The following is a 24,494-nucleotide window of genomic DNA, read 5'->3' on the forward strand; positions in this document are numbered from 1 at the left end:
TATATTGTTTTATATGTTGTCTCTGCTTGCCTCCTAAAAGAATGTAAGCTCCTGGAAGCCAAGAATAGTTTCAATTTTGTCTTTGTATTCCTCACACCTAACATAGTTCCTTGTGCATATTTGGTAGTTAATAAATTTTTGCTTATTGATAGTGTTCAGAATAGTTTGTCTTAAGTATTCTAATTCTTCAGAATTTGGTAGTTTTATTTTTATTAGTTGTGAGTATAGAGTATAAACTTTGAGATCATAAGTATCACAAAATATGCTTAAATTATTTTTTAATGTCTTATGGATGCTATAACATTAAGAAATTGAATAAAAATAAGCAATAATGAGTTGTTATATGATTTATGCAAAATAATACTTTATAAACGATACATTTTTATATTTAAAATTACTCAAACCCTCTCTAGTTCCTTGAAAAGTACAAATTCATTTGAGGAAGTCTAATATTGAACTGTTTCACTTTTGTCTTTATATTTTCCAATAGTTTCTTGTGCTTGATAAAAGTTTGTTGATTCATTGATCTGGTTTTAAAAATAAAATAGAAGACTAAACTTTTTTCTCCTTTGCTGCTATTGTTTTTATCTTAGCTCGATGGCTGGAAATTTCTGCAGACATTTAATTACATTATATATCCAATAACTTTTCCGACTGAGAATGCAGCAGAATGGAAAAAACTCTTTAAACCATGTGCTTCACAAAGATTGTTTTTGCCAGTAAGTTCTTTAAAAAGAGACAATGCTGAAAAGCTGTTTTATAAGCAATTTTTTTTAATCAAGTTATATTTTTCAGTGTTACTCAGTATTAGAAATTGAACATGTGAGTAGGCAATAGAATCACACAGGAGAACTCTCAGTTTGCTCATCTGTAAAATAAGTTTGGCCTCAGTTTGCTCATCTGTAAAATAAGGGAGTTGAACTTCTACAGTCTAAGAATCTCTTTCAGCTCTTCTAGATATACATTTGTGATCCTGTGATCTTAAACAGGATAAAAGATATCACAATACTGATATAAAAAAAGAAGTTGGGTTTTGTTTTGTGAAAGCGATGGGTCCAGTAGTCATGCATCTCTATAATCCCTACTCATGGAGAGACTGAGACTGGTGGATTTGTTGATCTTCTGTACTCTGAGTTAGTTAAGTGGCCTTACTAGGCTTAGCATTAATTGGTGAGTCCCCAAGAGTAAGGTTGGTAGGGAGGAAACCAAGCTGCCAAAAGGAATTATCTGGTGCAGGCCAAAAATAGTGCAGGTCAAAGATCTTCTGTGAATTAGAGTGGAATTTGAAAAGCTCCTGTACTTCAAGCCTGACTGAGATAAGGAGATCTAATCTTTGAAAAGACAAAAAAATAGCAAAAGACTGTATACCTGCTTCATTAATATCCATAAGGTACAAAAGAGATATAGAGGAAGGCCTCCAGCACATTGATAATGGGAAATTTATGGAAGAACATGGGACTAGAGTTGTTCATGAGTAAACATTTGTGATTTGCCATCTGCACCAAATGTTGAAGTGGTAAAAATTTAAGAAAATCAACATCTTCAAGAAAGCATCTGATTATGGCAATTAAAGGTCTTAGGCTCAAGAAAAGAAAGTGCCTATTTAAAGAGGCCCTTGTCAGACCTTGTTAACCAATATTGATATGGAAAATAATGTCACCACAAACACAAACACAAACATGTGCAGTGGAGTTACATTAAATGAAAAAGAAATTCCATGTCTTTGTGATTCCTAATTAAAAGAATTTTATTATTAACATAATATGTTTAAGACCAAAATCTATTCCACTTTATAACGTATGAAATAGTCTGATCTTTCTCATCCCTCTTCAGACTTTTTCCCATGTCCTCCCTTGTTCTTCCCATTCATCAAGGGGAATATAAATTAAGAGTTTAGAAATAACAAAAGGCTTACTCAAAATTTTGAGCAGTGTTTCGTTACAAAGTGGTATAAATTCTCACTTAATTTTACACTTTATTTGTTACAACTTTTATTTTTATTACTCTAAAGTTGCCTTGAATTAATTATGTTTTCATATCTGTTCCCCCTCCCACGACTTAAAAGTTCAATCGATTCTTGTGTAACATAAAATTCTTTTACTGATGTAATTTGTTTCATATCCTAAGATTACTGATGTAATCTGTTTCATACCTGTATCGTGAACATGCTTCCTTAAAGTTTCCTGGATTCGTCTTTTATATTCACTATAACTACATCTATTTTTAACTAGAGTTGGATGTAAAATAATCCATGCTTTCCTGTATGATAACCCTTGGATAAAGTTTCTCTAGTTTTCAGAAAATGAGATGAAAAGTACTAATCTTTGTGGGGGGAGAAGAGAGGGAACCAAGACAAAACAACAAACTGGTAATTTTTTTTTCAAAGGCACTCTCAATGCTGAAATAATTATCTTAATTTCTGGTTATTCTCCCTTCAATCATAAACTTTATGTTTGTCTCCAGTTGATTGAGTGGATGGCAATCTCTAAACACTTAACAGTATATTATTGTGTAAAAATGGAATTTTCAAAATCAAAATGAAAATTGGAGTTATGAAGGAATAGCTTAGTTAGGCCCTCAGCCTGTTCTTGCAATTGTTTTAAGATTTGCAAAGGAATTTCCTCATAAATTATTCATGAAATGTTAGTATAAATCTTCTCATTTTACATATGAGGAAACTTATCTTTTTAAATATATGATCCAATGATAAATCAATCTTTGATATTTATGTTTCTAAATTGAATGATCTACTTTAATGGTTTAGTTTTTCTTCCTCATTCTTTAAATCATTATCAAGTAATGCATAGCAATTATAGATTATATGAATGAATAAAAGAAAGCTGAAATAAAAGTGACCTGAAATGTGTTCACTTTTAGGTATCAAAATAGAAAAATCAGAATTGAGAGTGCTTTCAAAGAACTCATACTTTTAATTGGAGGAGACAGCACAAAGGAGAAAGTTTAACTGAAGAATGGATGGCAAAGGCCAGAATTACTAAGGATATTTTGGTAGTGCAGATAATGAGGCCCAGAGATCTTATCTCACTTACTACCTGTGTAACCTTGAAGAAATTCGTTAACCTCCTGAGCCTCAGTTTCCCCATTTGTAAAGTGGGACTAACTGGCTTATTCTGAAGACCTTTCTAGTTTTAAATCTATAATGCTACTTATATTTCACCCCCTGTAATCCTTCCAAAAACTCTGGAACACTGGACAATTTTTAAAATATTTGTTTTTGTTGAGAATTACTACATTTAAAAAGTTTGTAATAATATATGTGTGTAATGATTAGAGTGAAAAAAATTAGGTTTTGAAAAAATCTGTGAGCCAGATTTTCATTCTTTTTCCTTAAGGTAATATGAATATATAATTGAAATTTATATATGATCAAAACAGAACATTTTTCCCTCCAAGCAAATAGGAATTATAATTAATTCTTCAAATATCTTTTTTTACAGTTAATCCTGAAAGAAGTTGACTCACTACTATATGTTGACACAGATATTCTTTTTTTGCGCCCTGTTGATGATATTTGGTCACTGCTAAAGAAATTTAATTCCACACAAATTGCTGCCATGGCACCAGAGCATGAAGAACCTCGGATTGGTTGGTATAATCGCTTTGCCAGACATCCATACTATGGAAAAACTGGAATAAATTCTGGAGTTATGTTAATGAATATGACTCGAATGAGAAGGAAATATTTCAAGGTAAATTAGTCACACGAGTAGTTATTGGAAATGTCACATTGTTATTTCTTGAAATTTTGTTTCTAAGGTTTCTTTTTCTCTTAAAATATTAGACCAGAAGAACAGAAGTAGGAAATGCCTTTAGTGGACTAAAATCCTATGATTCTTTCCTTATCCCTAAGGCTCTCTGATTTATTCACAGCTCTAACTTCATGCTACATGAAACTCACTACTCTGGTTATTCAAGTACTTCTCTCTTGGAGATAATTGACTTGGCATTCTTGGCCCCTCTGTTCTACCTTAGAAGGCTGAACTTATAGCTTTTAACAAAAGCCCTTATATTAGGGATGGGAAATTACTTCAGTAAATAAACTTTACTTTCCAAGTTCTCCATGCTCACTGGGTCAATTTGGAAAGAATGAAACCTTCTTTTTTCTAATGATTCCCCTGTTAATATGGTCCCCAAAATATGGACCTTCTCACCACTCCTTTCTGAGGTTTCTATCATGAATTGTAAAGGATGCCAGACTGATAACTCATACAGTCCTGTGGGAATCAATTTGCTGGGGGTTTATCCCTCTGATTCTAGTTGGCTTGTAGATCTCACTGGCCCACTGTTTATTCCCTAGCATCTACAGTGGAAATTTATCCATTCTCTCCATCCTTTATTTATAGTGACCAGTGACAACATAACCTTATCTCCTATTGGCCCTGTCCTGACAATCCTAATTCTGTAAGGATAGTCCCCCTTTTACTGTTTCAGTAGAGGGAGATTACCCTAAATCTCACCAACTCCCTTTTTAAATACTCAAATTATGTAACACCTTCATGATCGGAAGATTTGTACAAACCTTACAGATCTCTCCACTGAGCTTGGTAACTTGGGATCCACCTTTCTAAACATATATGCACCAAGTGGTATAAGCATCCATATTTCTAGAAGAGAAATTAAGAGAACTGCAAGTAGAAGATAATTAAACTACTGGAGATATCTCAACCTCAATTAGAACTAGATAAATTGAACCACAAAATAATTTTTGTTTTTGTTTTTGTAATTTTTTTTAAATTAATTTTTATAATTATAAGATTTTCTTTGACAGTACATATGCATAGGTAATATATATATATATATATATTTTTTTACATTATCCCTTGTACTCCTTTCTGTTTCAAATTTTTCCCATCCTTCCCTCCACTCCCTCCCCTAGATGGCAGGCATTCCCATACATATTAAATATCTTATAGTATATCCTAGGTACAATATATATGTGCAGAACCGAATTTTTTTGTTGTTGTTGTTGTTGCAAAGGAAAGATTGTATTCGGAAGGTAAAAATAATCTGGGAAGAAAAACAAAACAAAGCAAAACAATGTTCACAGTTTACACTCATTTCCCAGTGTTCCTTTTCTGGATGTGGCTGATTCTGTCCATCATTGATCAATTGGAATTGGATTAGCTCTTCTCTATGTTGAAGATATAAAATTCCATCAGAATACATCCTCATACAGTATCATTGTTGAAGTGTATAATGATCTCCTAGTTCTGCTCGTTTCACTCAGCATCAGTTGATGTAAGTCTCTCCAAACCTCTCTGTATTCTTCCTGTTGGTCATTTCTTACAGAACAATAATATTCCATAACATTCATATACCATAATTTACCCAACCATTCTCCAATTGATGGACATCCATTCATTTTCCAGTTTCTAGCCACTATGAAAAGGGCTGCCACAAACATTTTGGCATCTACAGGTCCCTTTCCCTTTTTTACTATTTCCTTGGGATATAAGGCCAGTAATAGCACTGCTGGGTCAAAGGGTATGTACATTTTGATAACTTTTTGAGCATAATTCCAGATTGCTCTCCAGAATGGTTGGATTCTTTCACAACTCCACCAGCAATGCATCAGTGTCCCAGTTTTCCCACATCCCCTCCAACATTCATCATTATTTGTTCCTGTCATCTTAGCCAATCTGACAGGTGTGTAGTGATATCTCAGAGTTGTCTTAATTTGCATTTCTCTGATCATTAGTGATTTGGAACACTCTTTCATGAGTGGAAATAGTTTCAACTTCATCATTTGAAAATTGTCTATTCATATCATTTATCAATTTGGAGAATGTCTTGATTTCTTATAAATTAAAGTCAATTCTCTGTATATTTTGGAGATGAGGCCTTTATCAGAACCTTTAACTGTAAAAATGTTTTCCCAATTTGTTACTTGCTTTCTAATCTTGTTTGCATTAGTTTTGTTTGTGCAGAAACTTTTTAATTTGTTGTAATCAAAATGTTCTATTTTGTGATCAATAATGGTCTCTAGTTCTCCCTTGGACACAAACTCCTTCCTCCTCCACAAGTCTGAGAGGTAAACTATCCCATGTTCCTCCAATTTATTTATGATTTCATTCTTTATGCCTAAATCTTGGACCCATTTTGATCTAATCTTAGTATGAGGTGTTAAATGTGGGTCCATGCCTAGTTTCTGCCATCACAAAATAAATTTTTTTAAAAAAATTAAGGAGGTAAATAAAATTTTAGGAAAAAAAAAAGTTAAGGGTGTAAATAAAAGTTGAGAAAAGTCACCTTTGGAGAAAATTGAAAGAGGACAGAAAGGAATATACTTTTTTTCTTGGTGATATATGGAACCTACACAAGAATTGACCCTATATTAGGGCACAAACCCCTCAAAATCAAATGCAGAAAGGCAGCAATAGTAAATGCATCTTTCTCAGATCATGATGCTGTAAAAATTATATGTAGCAAAGAGCCAGAGAAAAATAGACCAAAAATTAATTGGAAACTATATTATCTAATCCTTTTTGTTTTTCATTTGAATGAAATTTTTTTTTATTAATTAAAGCTTTTTACTTAAAAACATATGCATGGGTAATTTTTCTTTTTTTTTTAATTAATTTTATAATTATACATTTTTGACAGTATATATGCATGAGTAATTTTTTTATAACATTATCCCTTGTATTCATTTTTCCAGATTTTCCCCTCCCTCAACTCCCTCCCCTAGATGATAGGCAATCTCATACATTTTACATGTGTTACAGTATAACCTAGATATAATATATGTGTGTAAATCCAATTTTCTTGTTGCATGTTAAGTATTGGATTCCGAAGGTATAAGTAACCTGAGTAGATAGACAGTAGTGCTAATATTTTACATTCAATTTCCAGTGTTCCTTCTCTGGGTGTAGTTGTTTCGGTCCATCACTGATCAGCTGGAAGTGAGTTGGATCTTCTTTATGTTGAAGATTTCCACTTCCATCAGAATACATCCTCATACAGTATTGTTGTTGAAGTGTATAGTAATCTTCTCTGCTCATTTCACTCAGCATCAGTTCATGCAAGTCTCTCCAAGCCTTTCTGAATTCATCCTGCTGGTCATTTCTTACAGAGCAATAATATTCCATAGCCTTCATATACCATAATTTACCCAACCATTCTCCAATTGATGGACATCCATTCGTCTTCCAGTTTCTAGCCACTACGAAAAGAGCTGCTACAAACATTTTGGCACACACAGGTCCCTTTTCCCTCTTTAGTATTTCTTTGGGATATAAGCCCAGTAGTAGCACTGCTGGATCAAAGGGTATGCACAGTTTGATAACTTTTTGGGCATAATTCCAGATAGCTCTCCAAAATGGCCGGATCCTTTCACAACTCCACCAGCAATGCATCAGTGTCCCAGTTTTCCCACAGCCCCTCCAACATTCATCATTATTTGTTCCTATCATCTTAGCCAATCTGACAGACATGTAGTGATATCTCAGAGTTGTCTTAATTTGCATTTCTCTGATCAGTAGTGATTTGGAACACTTTCATATGAGTGGATATAATTTCAATTTCATTATCTGAGAATTGTCTGTTCATATCCTTTGACCATTTATCAATTGGGGAATGGTTTGATTTCTTATAAATTAGGATCAATTCTCTATATATTTTAGAAATGAGACCTTTATCAGAACCTTTAACTATAAAAATATTTTCCCAATTTGTTACTTCCCTTCTAATCTTGTTTGAATTAGTATTGTTTGTACAGAAACTTTTTAATTTGATGTAATCAAAATCTTCTATTTTGTGATCAATAATGATCTCCAGTTCTCCACAGGTCTGAGAGGAAGAGTATCCTCTGTTCCTCTAATCTATTTTTGATCTCATTCTTTATGCCTAAATCATGGACCAATTTTGATCTTATCTTGGTATATGGTGTTAAGTGTAGGTCCATATCTAATTTCTGGCATACTAATTTCCAGTTTTGCATGGGTAATTTTTCAACATTTACTCTTGCAAAAGCTTTTGTTCCAAATTTTCCCCTCCTTCCCCCCATCCCCTCCCCTAGCTGGTAGATAGTCCAATACATGTTAAATGTGTTAAAATATATGTTAAATCCAATTGGGTATACATATTTATAGTTATCTTGTTGTACAAGAAAAATCAAATCAAGAAGAAAGAAAAAACTGAGAAAGAAAATAAAATTCAAGCAAAAAATGGAGAAAGTAAGAAAGCTATGTTGTGTTCCACACTTAGTTCTCACAGTCCTCTCTCTGGGCGTAGATGGCTCTCTTCATCACTGAACACGTGGCACTGGTGTTAATCATCTCATTGTTGAAGAGACCACATCTTTCAGAATTGATCATTTTATAGTCTTAGTGTTGCTGTGTATAATGATCTCCTGGTTTTGCTTATTTCACTTAGCATCAGTTCATGTAAGTCTCTCCTTGCCTCTCTGAAATCATCCTGCTGGTTGTTTCTTTCAGAACAATAGTATTCCATAAAATTCATATACCATAATTTATTCAGCCATTCTCCAATTGATGGGCATCCACTCAGTTTCCATTTTCTTGCCACTGCAAAAAGGACTGCATAAACATTTTTGCACATGTGGATCCTTTTCGCTCCTTTAAGATCTCTTTGAGATATAATCCCAATAGAAACACTGCTGAATCAAAGGGTATGCACAGTTTGATAACTTTTTGAATATAGTTCCTGTGATGACCACGTTAGAACCCTGGATACCTTAGAATCAGCCAGAATAAGGATAAGCAAAAGTCCCTGGTTTTTTTCCTTAGTCTTTAGCGGTAGAAGTGAAGGGAACAGATGTGCAGGATCTCCGCAACCTCTCCTCTTCATTTCCCGGCCAGAAGTGACCCTGGCTAGTCTTACTCCACCCCCTAGTCCCTCCTGCAATTCTCTATATACACCAAACGGTTGGGCCAGCACAGGATAGTGGGAAGGGTCATTTTCCAAGCATATTCCAATAGAGTATTGTCCAATCGGTAATTAGCCTTAAGTGTTCGGTTGTCTGACTTCAGTGCATTAACTGAAGAGTTTCAGCCCTTTACAAGTTAAAAATTGCTCTCCAAAATGGTTGGATCCGTTCACAGTTCCACCAACAATATATCAGTGTTCCAGTTTTCCACATCCCATACAACATTGGTCATTTTCGTTTTCTGTCATCTTAGCCAACCTGAGAGGTGGGTAATGGTATCTTAGAGTTGTCTTAATTTGTATTTCTATGATCAATAGTGATTTGGAACAAATAGTTTCACAAAAAAACTATTTTCACAAATAGTTTCAATTTCTTTTTCTGATAATTGTCTATTCATATCCTTTGACCATTATCAATTGGAAAATGGCTTGAATTATTATAGGTGATCATTTTTTTAAAATCAATTTTATAATTATAACTTTTTTTTTTGACAGTACATATGCATAGGTAATTTTTTTTACAACATTATCCCTTGTACTCCCTTCTGTTCCAAATTTTTCCCCTCCTTCCCTCCACCCCCTCCCCTAGATGGCAGGCATTCCCATACATATTAAATATCTTCTAGTATGTCCTAGGTACAATATATATGTGCAGAACCAAATTTTGTTGTTGTTGCAAAGGAAGAATTGTATTCGGAAGGTAAAAATAATTTGGGGAGAAAAAACAAAAAATGCTCACAGTTTACACTCATTTCCCAGTGTTCCTTTTCTGGATGTGGCTGATTCTGTCCATCATTGATCAATTGGAATTGGATTAGCTCTTTATGTTGAAGATATCCACTTCCATCAGAATACATCCTCATACAGTATCATTGTTGAAGTGTATAATGATCTCCTAGTTCTGCTCGTTTCACTCAGCATCAGTTGATGTAAGTCTCTCCAAGCCTCTGCATTCATCCTGTTGGTCATTTCTTACAGAACAATAATATTCCATAACATTCATATACCATAATTTACCCAACCATTCTCCAATTGATGGGCATCCTTTCATTTTCCAGTTTCTAGCCACTATGAAAAGGGCTGCCACAAACATTTTGGCACATACAGGTCCCTTTCCCTTTTTTACTATTTCCTTGGGATATAAGGCCAGTAATAGCACTGCTGGGTCAAAGGGTATGCACAGTTTGATAACTTTGGGGGCATAATTCCAGATTGCTTTCCAGAATGGTTGGATTCTTTCACAACTCCACCAACAATGCATCAGTGTCCCAGTTTTCCCACATCCCCTCCAACAATCATCATTATTTGTTCCTGTCATCTTAGCCAATCTGACAGGTGTGTAGTGGTATCTGAGAGTTGTCTTAATTTATATTTCTCTCATCAATAGTGATTTGGAACACCTTTTCATATGACTACAAATAGTTTCAATTTCATCATTTGAAAATTGTCTATTCATATCCTTTGACCATTATCAATTGGAAAATGACTTGAATTATTATAAATTTGAGTCAATTCTCTATATATTTTTAAAATGAAGCCTTTATCAGAACCTTTGAATATAAAATGTTTCCTCAGTTTATTACTTCCCTTCTAATCTTGTCTGCATTAGTTTTGTTTGTACAAAAACTTTTTAACTTAATATAATCAAAATATCTATTTTGTGATCAATAATGAACTCTAGTTCTACTCCTCCATTAAACTGAGAGGTAAACTATCCTATGTTCTTCTAATTTATTTGTAATATCATGCTTTATGTCTAGATCATGAACCCATTTCAACCTTATCTTTTAAATGGTGTGAGGTGTGGGTCAATGCCTTGTTTCTGCCATACTAGTTTACAATTTTCCCAGAAGTTTTTGTCAAGTAGTGAATTCTTATCCCAAAAGCTGGAGCCTTTGGGTTGGAGGAATACTAGATTGCTTATAGTTATTAACTTATAGGTTCACAGAACCTAACATATTCCACTGATCAACTGTTCTATTTCTTAGCCAATACCAAATGGTTTTGATGACCACTGCTTTATAATATAGTTTTAGATCTGGTACAGCTAGGTGTCACCTTCATTTGTTTTTCTTTTCATTAATTCCCTTGAAATTCTAGACTTTTTGTTCTTTCAGATGAATTTTGTTATTTTTTTCTAGGTCAGTAAAATAGTTTCTTGAAAGTTTGATTGATATAGTTTAGGTAGTATTGTCATCTTTATTTTATTTGATCAACCAATCCAATTTTTTCCAGTTGCTTAGATGTGACTTTATTTGTGTGGAAAGTGTTTTGTAGTTTTCTTCATATAGTTTCCCTTGGCAGATAGATTCCCAAATATTTTATAGTATCGACAGTTATTTTAAATAGAATTTCTCTTTGTATATCTTGCTGTTGGATTTTGCTAATGATGTATAAAAATGATGATTTATGTGGATTTATTTTGTATCCTGCAATTTTGCTAAAGTTGTGGATTATTTCTAATAGCTTTTTAGTTGATTCTCTAGAGTTCTCTAAGTATACAATCATATCATCTGCAAAGAATGATAATCTGGTTTCTTCCTTACCTACTCTAATTCCTTTAATCTCTTTTTCTTCTCTTATTGCCAAAGCTAGCATTTCTAATACAGTATTGAATAGTAATGGTGATAGTGGACAACTTTGTTTCACCCCTGATTTTATTGGAAAATCTATCCCCACTACATATGATGCTTGCTGATGGTTTTAAATAGATGCTACTGACTGTTTTAAGGAAAAGTCCACTTATTCCTATACTCTGTAGTGTTTTCAATAGGAATGGGTGTTGGATTTTGTCAAATGCTTTTTCTGCACCTATTGAGATAATCTTGTTTTTTGTTAATTTGGTTGATATAGTCAATTATGCTAATAATTTTCCTAGTATTGAACCTGCCCTTCATTCCTGGAATGAAAAAAAAGAGCTTAGACACTATTTTTCAGGAAATTGTGAAAGAGAACTGCCCTGATGTCATGGAATCAGAAGGTAAAATAGCCATTGAAAGAATTCACTGAACATCTCCTGAAAAAAGATCCCCAAATTAAAACCCCATGGAATATCATGACCAAATCTCAGAGCTGTTAGACCAAGGAAAAAATATTACAAGCAGCCAGAAAGAAAGAATTCAAATATGGAGGAGCTACAATAAGGATTACTCAGGATCTAGTAGCTTCCACTTTAAAGGATTGAAGGGCCTAGAATCTGATATTCTGAAAAGTGAAGGGACTTGGAATGCAGCCAAGAATAAATTATCCTTCTAAACTGAGCATTTTCTTTCAGGAAAGAAGATGGACATTCAATGAATTAGGTGAATTCTATTTATTTCTAATAAAATGACCAGAGCTAACAAAAAATTTGACCCCCAAATATAGAACTCAAAAGAAGCATAATGATGATTTCCTGAAAAATAGTGTCTAGGCTCTTTTTCTCATCATGGTCTTCAGGGAGTCCAATAATCCTTAGAGTGTCTCTCCTAGATCTGTTTTCCAGGTCACTTGTTTTCCTAATTAGGTATTTTACATTTTCTGTTTTTTCATTTTTTTGGTTTTGCTTGACTGATGCTTATTGTTTCATTCATTTCCATTTGTTCAGTTCTGAATTTTGGTGATTTTTTTTTTCATTTACTTTATTTTTACTTTTTATATTTGTCAGTTGATTTTTTAAAATGAGTTGTTTTGATCTATGAAATTTTTTTCCATTTCCCAGATTCTGTTTTTAAAGAATTATTTTCTTTTTCTGCTTCACAAGTTCTGTTTTTCTGGGAGCTGTTTTCTTTTTCCATTTTTATCAAATCGTTCTTGTAATGTTATATGCCTTTTCCAAACCCTCTTACACATTTTCATTTCTTTTCCCCTTTTTTCTTCTAGCTGTCTTTTAACATCCTTTTTAATTTCTTCTAGGAGAGCCTTGTGTGATGGAAACCAGATTATATCTCCTTTTGGGCCTTCATCTGGAGACGATCTGCTTTTAGTCTCCTCAGGATTTGAAATCTGTTCTTCTCTTTCATTATAAAAACTTTCTATTGTCATAATTCTCTTTGCTTGTTTATTCAAGTGTTTTTAAAATTGAGGTCTGTTTTTAGGGCAGAGAGGTTTTTCAAGCTTCCTCTATACACAGCCCTCTAGGCTGAGTCAATGCTGACTCAATCCCAGTGCTGACGCTTTCCCGATGTTGAGTGGACATGGCCAGCTTCCCATGGGATTCTGATGTTTTGGGGTCCTCTGTTTACTATTTGTGTTTGTGTTGGATGTTTAAAACTTCTCTGCTGATCTACTGGCTTGCAACGAGGGCAGAATAGCCAACACTGCTGCTGTAGATTCCTCCTTGTAGATTCTCCACCTCCCCAACTTTGTACTGTTTGCACTGGCATCTGTGCTCAGCCTGCTTGTCCTTGGCCTCCACCCTCCATTTTTGCACTCCCAATATTCATGGATTCTGCTGATCCAGAGCTAATTCAGAGGCTGAATTTGCTAATTGGTCTGAGGGTTGTAGGAGAAGGTCAGAAAGAAATGTGTGTCCTCTGCCATCTTGGCTCCATCCCTGGAAGTCCCTAAATTATCTAATCCTAAAGAATGAGTGAGTGAAACAGCAAATTATGGAAGCAATCAATGATTTCATCCAAGAGTGATAATAATGAGACAACATACCAAAATTTATGGAATGCAGCCAAAGCAGTTCTTAGAAGAAATTTTATATCTCTAGATGCTTAGTTGAACTAAAAAAACTAGAATAATAAATTAACCCTCCCCCTAATTAAATATCACATTTGAAATTCTGAAAATGAAAGAGAAAATTAATAAAATTGAAAGTAAGAAAACTATTGAACTAATAAACCAAACTAAGAATTGGTTTTATGAAAAAAACCAATAAAATAGATAAACTTTTAGTTAATTTGATTAGAGAAAGAATAGAAAAAAATCAAATTGCTACTATCAAAAATGAAAAGGGTAAATTTTCCATCAGTGAATAGGAAATTGGAACAATAATTATGAGCTATTTTGCCTAACTGTATGCCAATAAATCTGATAACATAAGTGAAATTGAGGCATACTTTAAAAATATAGATTGCCCACATTAACAGAAAAGGAAATAAATAAATTCAGTAGTCCATTTTAGAAAAATAAGTTGAACAAACTATTAATCAATCCTCTAAGAAAAATCTTCAGGGCCAGATACATTTACAAGTGAATTCTGCCAAACATTTAAAGAATAATTAATTCCAATACTATGCAAATATTTGGAAAAATAGAGAAAGGAATTCCTTTTAGGATACAGATATGATATTGATAATTAAACCAGGTAGGGTTAAACTGGAAAGAAAATTATAGACCAATTTCCTTAATGAATATTGATGCAAAAATCTTAAATAAAATTTTTTCAAAAAAATTACAGGAAATTGTTACCAGGATAATACACCATGACCAAGTAGCATTTATGCCAGGAATGCAGGGGTGGTTCAATATTAGGAAAAGTATTAATGTATTTGACTGTATCAATACCAAACTAACAGAAATCATATGATTATCTCAATGTAAATGCAGAAAAAGCATTTGAAAAAATCCAACACCCCTTCCTATTAAAAACACTAGAGAGCATAGGAATAAATGGAGTTTTCCTTAAAATGGTGAGTAGCAGTAAGAATCATATTTAATGAGGATAACTTAGAAGCATTCTCACCCCAATAAGATCAGGGATGAAACAAAGTTGCCCACTATCATCATTACTGTTTTATATTGTATTAGAAATATTAGCTTTAGTCTAATAAGAGAAGAAAAAGAAATTAAAGGAATTAGAGTGGGTAATGAGGAAACCAAAATATCACTCTTTGCAGTTGATATAATGGTAGACTTAGAGAATCCTAGAGAATAAACAAAACACTTTTCACACAAATAAAATTAGATCTTAATGATTGGAAAAATATTAAGTGCTTATGGATAGGCTAAGCTAATATAAAATATAATATGATAATATATATAAATATATAATAATAATATAATCAAAATGACAATTCTATCTAAATCAATCTATTTATTCAATGCCATACTAATCAAATTGCCAAGAAATTACTTTACAGAGCTAAAAAGAATACAAAGGAAGTTCATCTGGAAGAACAAAAGGTGAAGAAATTCAAGAGAATTTATGGAAAAAAATGCAAATGAAGGTGGCCTAGTTTTACCAGACCTAAAACTATATTATAAAGCTGGTCATAAAAACCATTTGGTACTGGCTAGGAAATAGAGTAGTCAGTACAATAAGTTAGGTTCACAAGATACAGTTGTTAATGACTATAGTAATTTAGTGTTTATAAACTTAAAGACTCAAGCTTTTGGCATAAAAACTCACCATTTGACAAAAATTGCTGAAAAAATTGGAAAATAATATAGCAGAAACTAGGTATTGATACCCTATACCAAGATAAAATAGGTTCATGTTTTAGATATAAAGGAGGATACTATAAGCAAATTAGGAGAAAAAAAGGATAGTCTACCTCTCAGATCTGTGGAGAAGGAAGGAATTTGTAGCCAAAGAAGAACTAGAGAACATTATGAAATCTAAAATGGATAATTTTGTTTATATTACATTTAAAAGTTTTTTTGTACAAACAAAACCAATGCAGACAAGAGTAGAAGGGTAGCAGAAAACTGAGCAAAAACTTTTACATGCAAGAGTTCTGATAAAATTTCTTAAATATATAGAGGATTGATTCAAATTTATAAGAATATAAGACATTCTCCTATTGACAAAGGGTCAAAGGATATGAACAATTTTCAGATGAAATTAAAACAATTTCTAGTCATATGAAAAAATCCTCTGATCGCCATTGATCAGAAAAATACAAATTTATAACTGAAATACCACTACCCACTTCTCAGATTGGCTTAGATGACAAGAAAATATAATAAATGTTGGAGGAGATACTGGAAAACTGGGACACTAATAAATTGTTGGTGGAGTTGTGAACTGATCCAACCATTCTGGAGAGTAATTTGGAACTATGCCCAAAGGGCATCTGAAAATTTTTCATACCTAGTTTTTGCCATATCAAAACGAATGATTGTAGTCCTAGCTCCTTTGTCTTCCTTAAATATTATGTTCTTTGGCTTCTAATCCTTAAATGTTTAGCTACTTCATCCTGTGTAATCCTGATTATGACTCCCTGATATTTGAATTGTTTTGTTATTATTTCATCTCTTCTTTTTGCTGGTCTACTTTTCCAGGATTTGTTTTTGGTGCTGTTTAATGTTTATTTGGAGGTGAATATGGGATGGTTACTATGCTTTACTTATTCCCTGGGACAGATTATAGGACATTTATTTAACAATATATTACAGAGGCAAAAAACCCTAGAAACTTACTCTTTTTTTTTAAACCAGAATTTCCTTTTCATTTTTTTTTTCCTTTTAAAATAAATTCACAAACAAGCATTGTGGACTTAATTCAAAGAACTGAGGTAAATAGGTCAGACCACCCTCATTTTAAATTGTGACTTGATTTGCTTTCAGTCTACTGTATTAAAATGAGTTAAAAAGTCAGTTTTTAGAAGAAAACAATAATTTAAGCATTTGACTTAATGAAAGTTTTTTAAAATAACCCAACTAATTACAAGTATACTCCAAATTTTCCAAAATAAAATATAATAGAACACTTCATTATGAAGTTATTAAATTTTTTCCATTTCTCTTTGTAAAATGTTTTTACTTTTCACTTGAATTCTTTGTTTTTAAGGAGGAAAATTTTGGCTTGAACTTCCCCCCTCCTGTGAATTTTTGCTCTTCTCTTTTGTTGACTTTGTTGTACATGAAATCTTTGTCAACAATTCTCATTCTGTTCTTCTAGTCATTTTGACTTGTGCCTCTGAAATTTTTCAATTATTTCTTTTCACTATTAGCTCCAGTACCTTGGGGTGTTTTTTTTGTTTTGTTTTGTTTTTTCCCTCTTTAACATTTTGTTTGCAATAAAATCAGCCTGTTTGTTGTTTGAGTTACTCTTTGGAAAACTCACCCAATTTCATCCTTGCTTTTCTCTACCTTTTCTACTGGTTTTACCACAAATTCTTGAACTCTTTATTGCTGGTGAAAAGTTCAGTGAATCTTTTTCTCCAATCCATAATTTTTTTCCTTTCTTTTTCTAGACTGCCATACTTTTTTCAAAAGATAATTACTAAAATATAGCAACTATTTAAATATTAGTTTTGCTTGTTTTATTTATTTTGAAAATCAATAAGCTTGGAAGGAATGTTTACTGCTTTGTGGAATATCCGTAGTGAAATAAAACTCAGTGTTGAAGTTGAAATAATTACTTAACTAAACTTATGCTCTCATTTCATGTCTTAATATTAACTAAAATTGGAAGGGACCTTACATATATTAACGGGAGTAAATTTGAGATGAGCATTTTAATATTTGGCTCTAATAATTTGCTCAAAACATTCAAAAGTAGGTTCAGTTTCTGAAGCTAATGGGAGAATACTCAGAATTTATTGATTTTTTTTTTCAAATGGTATATTTGCTTCCAAAACATAACATTTGCTTTTCCTTGTCTCTTAACTTTCTTTTCTATATCTTTAGTCAATGTCTCCTTATTCTTTTGTTATTTAATCAGACAAATCCAAATTAGCTAGGTGGCAGAGTTGATAGAGTGCTGAGCTTGGAGTCCGGAAGACCTGAGTTCAATTATGGTCTCAGATATTTCTTTTTTTTTTTTTTTTTTTAATAGTTTTTTATTTTCAAGATATATGCATAGGTAATTTTTCAGCATTGACAATTGCAAAACCTTTGGTTCCAACTTTTCCCCTCCTTCTCCTCACCTCTTCCCCCAGATGGCAGATTGGCCAATACATGTTAAATATGTTAAAGTATAACTTAAATACAATGTATGTATACATGTCCAAACATTACTTTGCTGTACATAAAGAATCGGACTTTGAAATAGTGTACAATAGCCTGTGAAGGAAATAAAAAATGCAGGTGGACAAAAATAGAGGGATTGGGAATTCTATGTAGAAGTTCATAGTTATCTCCCAGAGTTCTTTTGCTGAGTGTAGCTGGTTCAGCTCATTACTGCTCTATTGGAACTGATTTGATTCATCTCATTGTTGAAGAGGGCCTCATCCATCAGAACTGATCATATATAGTATTGTTGTTGAAGTATATAATGATCTCCTGGTCCTGCTCATTTCATTCAGCATCAGTTCATGTAAGTCTCTCCAAGCCTTTCTGAATATGACTTATAAATAAATTAATTTATGTTGTGTTGTTATTTTTTATTATTTTGGCTCAGCCTACCCATAAGAAATTAATGTTTTATCTTATTTAGGTCAGTCTTTGTGTAAAAAAGTGTTTTGTAGTTGTATTCATGTAGTTGCTGAGTATGTCTTGGCAGGTAGACTTTCAAGTGTTAAACATTCTGTAATTAATTGAAAGGCTATTTCTCTTACCTCTTTTCCCCTGCTGTATCATATGCAGAAAGACTAATAACTTATGTAAGCATATTTTAGATTCTCTGAGACTTTGTTAAAGTAATATTTCAATTTTTTTTTTCTTTTAGTTGACTGTCTAGGATTCTTTAATGAAACTGTAAAATGATCTACAAAAAGCATGAATTTTATGTCCTCATTGCCTGTGCTCTTACCTCAATTTTTTTTGGTCTTATTTTGTCTTCTTGCTTATAGGGGTAATAATGGATATTCTTTCTTTGCCCTTGTTTTTCTTGGAACTGTCTAATTATAATAACGCAATGTACACTGTATGCCTGGAAGTAGATAGAGTATTGAGCTCAGAAAGATCTGAATTTAAATATGGTCTCAAGACATTTCCTACCTGTGTTACCATAGGCAAATTGCTTAGTCTCTGATTGACTGACAGAATGGATCACAGGAGAAAGACTCCACCCCAAGCCATTTGAATATCTTTGCCAAGAAAACCCTGAATAGGGTCACAAAGGGTTGGCTGTAACTGAAATGACTGAAACCCAACAGAAATGTGTCAGAAACTGAGCTAAGCATTTTACAAATATTATTTCATTTGATCTTTCAGCAGCCCTTAGACAGATGCTATTATTATCCTCATTTTATAAATGATCAACAAGACAGAGAGGCTAAATGACTTACCTAAGATCATACAAAGTAAATGTGTGAGTTTGTATTTCAAGTCATCTTTCTAAATTCCAGGTCTACTGCTCTTTCACCTAAACAGCCCCTAGTTTATTGCCATTGCATTCAGGGTTGCCTCTGGGTTTAAAATAGATGCTATTTAACCATATTAAGGAAATGATCACTTATTCCTATGTATTCTAGTGGAAATGAATGTTGTATTTTATCAAGTTTTTTTTTTTTTTTTTTTTTTTTTTTTTTACCCATCAATTAGTTAATTGATGGGTAAATCAATTAATATATTGATCTTTGATGGTAATTTAGTGGTATTGATCTATTATTTCTATTGCTTTCCTAATATGAAACCAGCTTTTACATTCCTGGTTTATTCTAACATGGTCAGAATCCATATTTTTACTATATTTCTGTAACCTCTTTGTGATATTTTACTTGAAAAAATTAATGTTGATCTTCATGATCTATTGGTCTATTGTTTTGTTTTGTTTTGTTTTTTTCCTCTCTTTGACTCTCCTTGGTTTAGGTTTCAAGACAGTAGTGTTCTGTTATTCTAAGCATCTTAAAAATGTTTAACAATATTGTTTAAGCTGTTGGAATTTATTTAGCATGTAGTTGGGAAAAAACAATTTCTAATACATTTAAAAGAATCTATTCTTCCTTAATTATTGGAAGTTCTCATTTTCACCTTTTAATACTGGTTATTTTATTTATTTTTTCCTTTTAAAAATCAAATTAGCTAATTGTTTGTTTACCTTATTGGTCCATTAAAAAAAAAACTAGTTTTATTTTCTAACATGGTAGGGTTTTTTTAAATTTCAGTTTTGATTGTTTTAATTAAATTTGATTTTCAGAATATATATTTTGTTGTTTAATTGGTGCTTTACATTTTTAATCCATTGGTTTTTTAAGTTTATTTAATTCATATCCAACTTGTTGATAAAAATATTGATAAAAGATAAAAGTTGATAAAAGTTAAAGACCATTTTGAATGAGTCTTAAAATTTTGACATTTCTTTGAAATTATGCATTGTTTCTATTGTTCTCTAGCATGGTAATTCATTAAGATTGTTATTCTTCAATTGATTTTTAATCAATTCACTGGTCTTTTGACTGAATATATGTGTATTTTGGTTATGATGTCTTTTTTTTTTTTTTTTTTTTTTTTTTGCATTTGTTAACTTTTATGCTAAAAAATGGTCAGGTTTTATAAAAATATACAATATGTGCACCTTTCTCTTCCTATTTAATAATTTCCAGAAACATGTCTAATTTTTCTAACATGCTATTTAGACCTTTAATTTTGGGGAGTAGATTTGTCTAAAAAGAATGTACTTTGAGGTCCTCAATGTATTATTGTTTTACTTTTTATTTCTACCAGCAACTTATTATATTTCCTGTAAGCATTTAGATGCCATACTTTTTAGGGTATATATATTATGTATTTATGTAAATGAATATTAATTAACAGTATTTTCTCTGATACCTTCCTGAATAATTTAGGTAACTCTTTATTTCTCTGAATTAAGTCTAGTATGATTACTCTTTGTCTTCAGCTTAAGCATAATTAGTTTTGCTATAAACTTTTATGTTAGAATTGTGTGAATCTTCTTGTTTCAAGCTTTAGGTAACGATTTCAGCAATTTTTTCCCTCAAGTTTCATCTTAGTTGCCATGTCTATGCATCATTTTCTGAATCAATTTCTTATTCTTCCTTTCTCAGATTTTTCCTCTTATCTCCCTGCCAACCATCATATCCAATCTTGTATTATGTTTATCTGAGTACATGTTGTATTTGTGTCTCCTTATACCTGGAGGGGGTTATTATAATTGCCCGAATAACAAAGTTATAACCCTTTTCATGATGCCCACAGATGATATTCAGGTTCTTTTTTGAAAAATAGTAAATACAGGTAATTTCATGCCTTTTGTTGTGCTCAGTTCCCAAAAATCTGCTGTTTTATGATAACCACATTTCACCTTCTGCCCTTCTAAGGGTAGTAACATGAATTTTTAATCAGCTTCCTGGTTTCTGCTGGTGAGATTGAATGTTATATTTTATCAAGCTTTTTTTTTTTTTCATCAATTAATATAATCCTGATCTTTGATGGTGGTTTTATTAATATTTTTAATTATTTCAAATATGGAACCAGCCCTTACATTCCTGGATTATTCCAACATAGTCAAAGTATATATTTTTGATATAGTGCTATAGCCTAGTGAATAATGGTGATTGATCAGAAATGAAAAGAGCTTCAAATCTAGATTGTTGATTGCTTCATACAGGACTGACTTTGAGAGCTTTTCCTTACAGTGTTCTTCCAAATTTATAGAAATTTGGTACCTGTTTTGTAAGCTTTTCTGTTGTGAGCATGATAGTGACCAAAATGCACAATTTCAAAATCATGGGGGGAAAGCTATTTCCCTTTCAATTCCTGGACTTAATCTTATGGAATAATATGATGCTTTTTATTTTTTGTATTTCAGTTAGGTTTATTAAAGTCACTTTCTTGATACCAGAGCATGATAGTACTTTGTTAGGTTATTTAAGCCAATATAAATTTGTATTGATGAATTAGAAAATTCTTAAATGAATCAGATATTTAGCAGTAATTGAAGACATCAGTAAAATGTCTCACAAAATGAGGCATAAAACATATGAGATATATTATGGCTTTTTGTCTTAGCTTTAAGGGGAAGTTTTTTGAAATATGTTTTCAAAGGGAAAGTTAAACTACTTATAGATATCGTAAAATTTATGTATTGTCCTGATTAACTATATACTCTCCTACAACTAGCTTTAAGTGTTCCAGCAGTCCAAATTAGTGTTGTTTCCAACACCAATATTGGGTAAGGAAACTATTAGTGCAAAACTGGAACAGTAAATATATATGTTTGATATTTAATACATTTTAAACATACATATTTATATATACTCAGAACTTATAGACATAAATTCCTAAGATAATTTTGCAAATAAATTTGACACTTTCTTTTGAAATGTATTATACTTAAATATAATCTGAATGTGTTTTTTTCCTTACAGAATGACATGACAACTGCTCGTTTACAATGGGGAGAGATACTTATGCCATTACTTAAAAAATACAAACTTAATATCACATGGGGAGATCAAGATTTGTTAAATATAATGTTTTTTCATAATCCAGGTAATTAGATGTTTTCATACTTTTAAAGTCAGATAGGCAATTTATGAATTGTCATGGTTTTCAGTGAGTAATTAAACTTATTTTTATTATCATTACTTTTAAAGTCATATTCTAAATGATACATTTTTGTTTTCATTTTGATTAATTTGGTTATGTAAAAATTCTATGTTAAATATTAAAATCCTTCCCAAATATTAATTCTGTAGAAAACTCTTTGTTTTTAGAGTTATGCTCATCTCTAAACCTTTTTTGTGATATGTTTTTCTACATTTAGAAAGCCTTTTTGTTTTTCCATGTCAATGGAATTATCGGCCTGATCATTGTATATATGGAAGTAATTGCCGAGAAGCTGAAGAAGAAGGAATCTTTATTCTCCATGGAAACAGAGGTGTTTACCATGATGATAAGCAGCCAGTTTTTAGAGCTGTTTATGAAGCACTGCGAAATGTAAGCATTTGCTCTTTTAGTCATTATTTTCAGGAAAGTAGAATCTTAACCATTCTATCTTCTCCAAATTCTCTTCTATTCATCACACTTTCTTCACTCCAGCCCCATCCATTGTAATTAGGGTGAGATATGTTTCCCATATATCAAAGCATAAAATGTGAAGTAATTTAATTTAGGATGAATTGTGAATAGTTAAAGGAAAGCTCCATAATCTTTCAAGTATCTCCTGACATACTGCTTAGTTGTGTAAGTTCTTGTAATATCATTTGAAGTGCAGGTACTGAACTGTATTTGCAAGCATATAATTGAAGTGGCACTTTTCCTTAGGTGACTTAAGTAGCATTCCTTGTGAACCTGTTATTTTAAGGCTCTATTCTAAGTGCTATGGAAAGATTTAGAAATGATCATGAGGACATTACTATCCTCTAGGGTTTTAAGAGTACAAAAGAGGAGATAAAATATATGTATCAATTAATATCCAAAGTGGAATATCATAAACATTATGGAATAGGTAGGAGCAAAGTGCTATTTGGAAAATACAAGATGCTGATATTCCATATTCAGAATCCAGGTAAGATTTTATGGAGTAGTGGTTTTTTTTTTTTAACCTGTAGGTTGAATTTTAGATAAATATAGATGGGATTTGCAGAGACAGAGACTTTATAATAAAAGAAATAGTGTAGGCAAAGATAGAAAAGATTATGAAGCATATCTTAGAAATGATAAGAAGTCCAGCAGTCAAAGTGTCAAGTTTGTAAAGGGTAACAGTGAGAGAAAAAACTAGAAAGAGATAGAATTCTGGAGTAGAAGGGGCCTAAAAAGTGTCTGATCCCAAAGGTATCTACTTTTCTTTGAATATATCTAGTATTACAATGGAAACACTATTTTTTTCTATTTGTTTATTATTAACATTCATTTTTATTTTTATTTTTATTTTTTTTTTTGCTGAGGCAATTGGGGTTAAGTGACTTGCCCAGGGTCACACAGCTAGGAAGTGATAAGTATCTGAAACTAATTTGAATTCAAGTCCTCCTGAATTCAGGCTGGTGCTCTATCCGCTGCACCACCTGTCTCTGTTAACATTCATTTTTTTAAAATTTAACTTCCAAATTCTCTCTCCCTCATTCCCCTCTTCTACCCATTGAGAAAACAAGCTATATAATATTCTAATACATGTTGAAGTAAATGTAAAACAATTAGCCATGTTGGGGGAAAAAAAGACAAGAAAAATAAAGAAAATGAAAAAAGTGTACTTCATTCTCTATTCACAATTTATCATTCTCTGGAGATGGCTATCATTTTTCAGCATGAGTCCTTTGGAATTGTCTTGGATCATTGTTTTTATAAGTGTAACTAAGTCTCATAGTTGATCATTGCTACAATATTGCTGTTACAATAAACTTATGTATTAGTCCATATGTTTCCCAAGTTGTTTTGGTAACCACTTGACTTGTCATTTCTTACAGCATTACAGTATTCCATCACAATCACATTTTACATGTTGTTTGGCCATTCCTCAATTCCTTTAATTTTCTATTGCCACCACAAAAAGAACTGCTGTAAATATTTTTTATACATGCAAATCTTTCCCTTTTTCCTTTTCTTTGATCTCTTTGAGATACTTGAGTATTGTTTGGTCAAAGTATATGCACAGTTTTATAGAACTTTGGACATAGTCCCATATTACTTTTTGGTATAGTTGAATCAATTTACAATTCCGCCAACAGTGCAAAAGTGTCCTCATTTTCTCATATCCCCTCCAACATATTTTATTTTCCTTTTCTGTCACATTAGGCAAGACAAATCTTTTTTTAAGAGCAGCTCATTTTAATTTAAGAAAGCTCTAATTATTTACTTAGTTTTATCTAACT

The 24,494-nt window shown here is 32.1% G+C and overlaps 1 protein-coding gene across 5 annotated transcripts in view; it reads left to right on the plus strand.

Annotated features, from left to right (window-relative positions):
* GXYLT1 (glucoside xylosyltransferase 1) overlaps positions 1-24,494 on the plus strand; it is a 52,308-nt gene that overhangs the window by 25,054 nt on the left and 2,760 nt on the right. For 4 of the 5 annotated variants that reach the window (XM_074270566.1, XM_074270567.1, XM_074270570.1 and 1 more), the window contains 4 exons: positions 594-719; positions 3,459-3,710; positions 22,053-22,176; positions 22,451-22,623. In XM_074270566.1, the coding sequence (XP_074126667.1) occupies positions 594-719; positions 3,459-3,710; positions 22,053-22,176; positions 22,451-22,623 (675 nt within the window). The remainder of the gene's footprint in view (positions 1-593; positions 720-3,458; positions 3,711-22,052; positions 22,177-22,450; positions 22,624-24,494) is intronic. The other variant, XM_074270568.1, reaches the window with a different exon arrangement.

This window comes from Sminthopsis crassicaudata, chromosome 5 (genome assembly GCF_048593235.1).
Source record: "Sminthopsis crassicaudata isolate SCR6 chromosome 5, ASM4859323v1, whole genome shotgun sequence".
In the NCBI taxonomy this organism is placed as follows: Eukaryota; Metazoa; Chordata; class Mammalia; order Dasyuromorphia; family Dasyuridae; genus Sminthopsis; species Sminthopsis crassicaudata.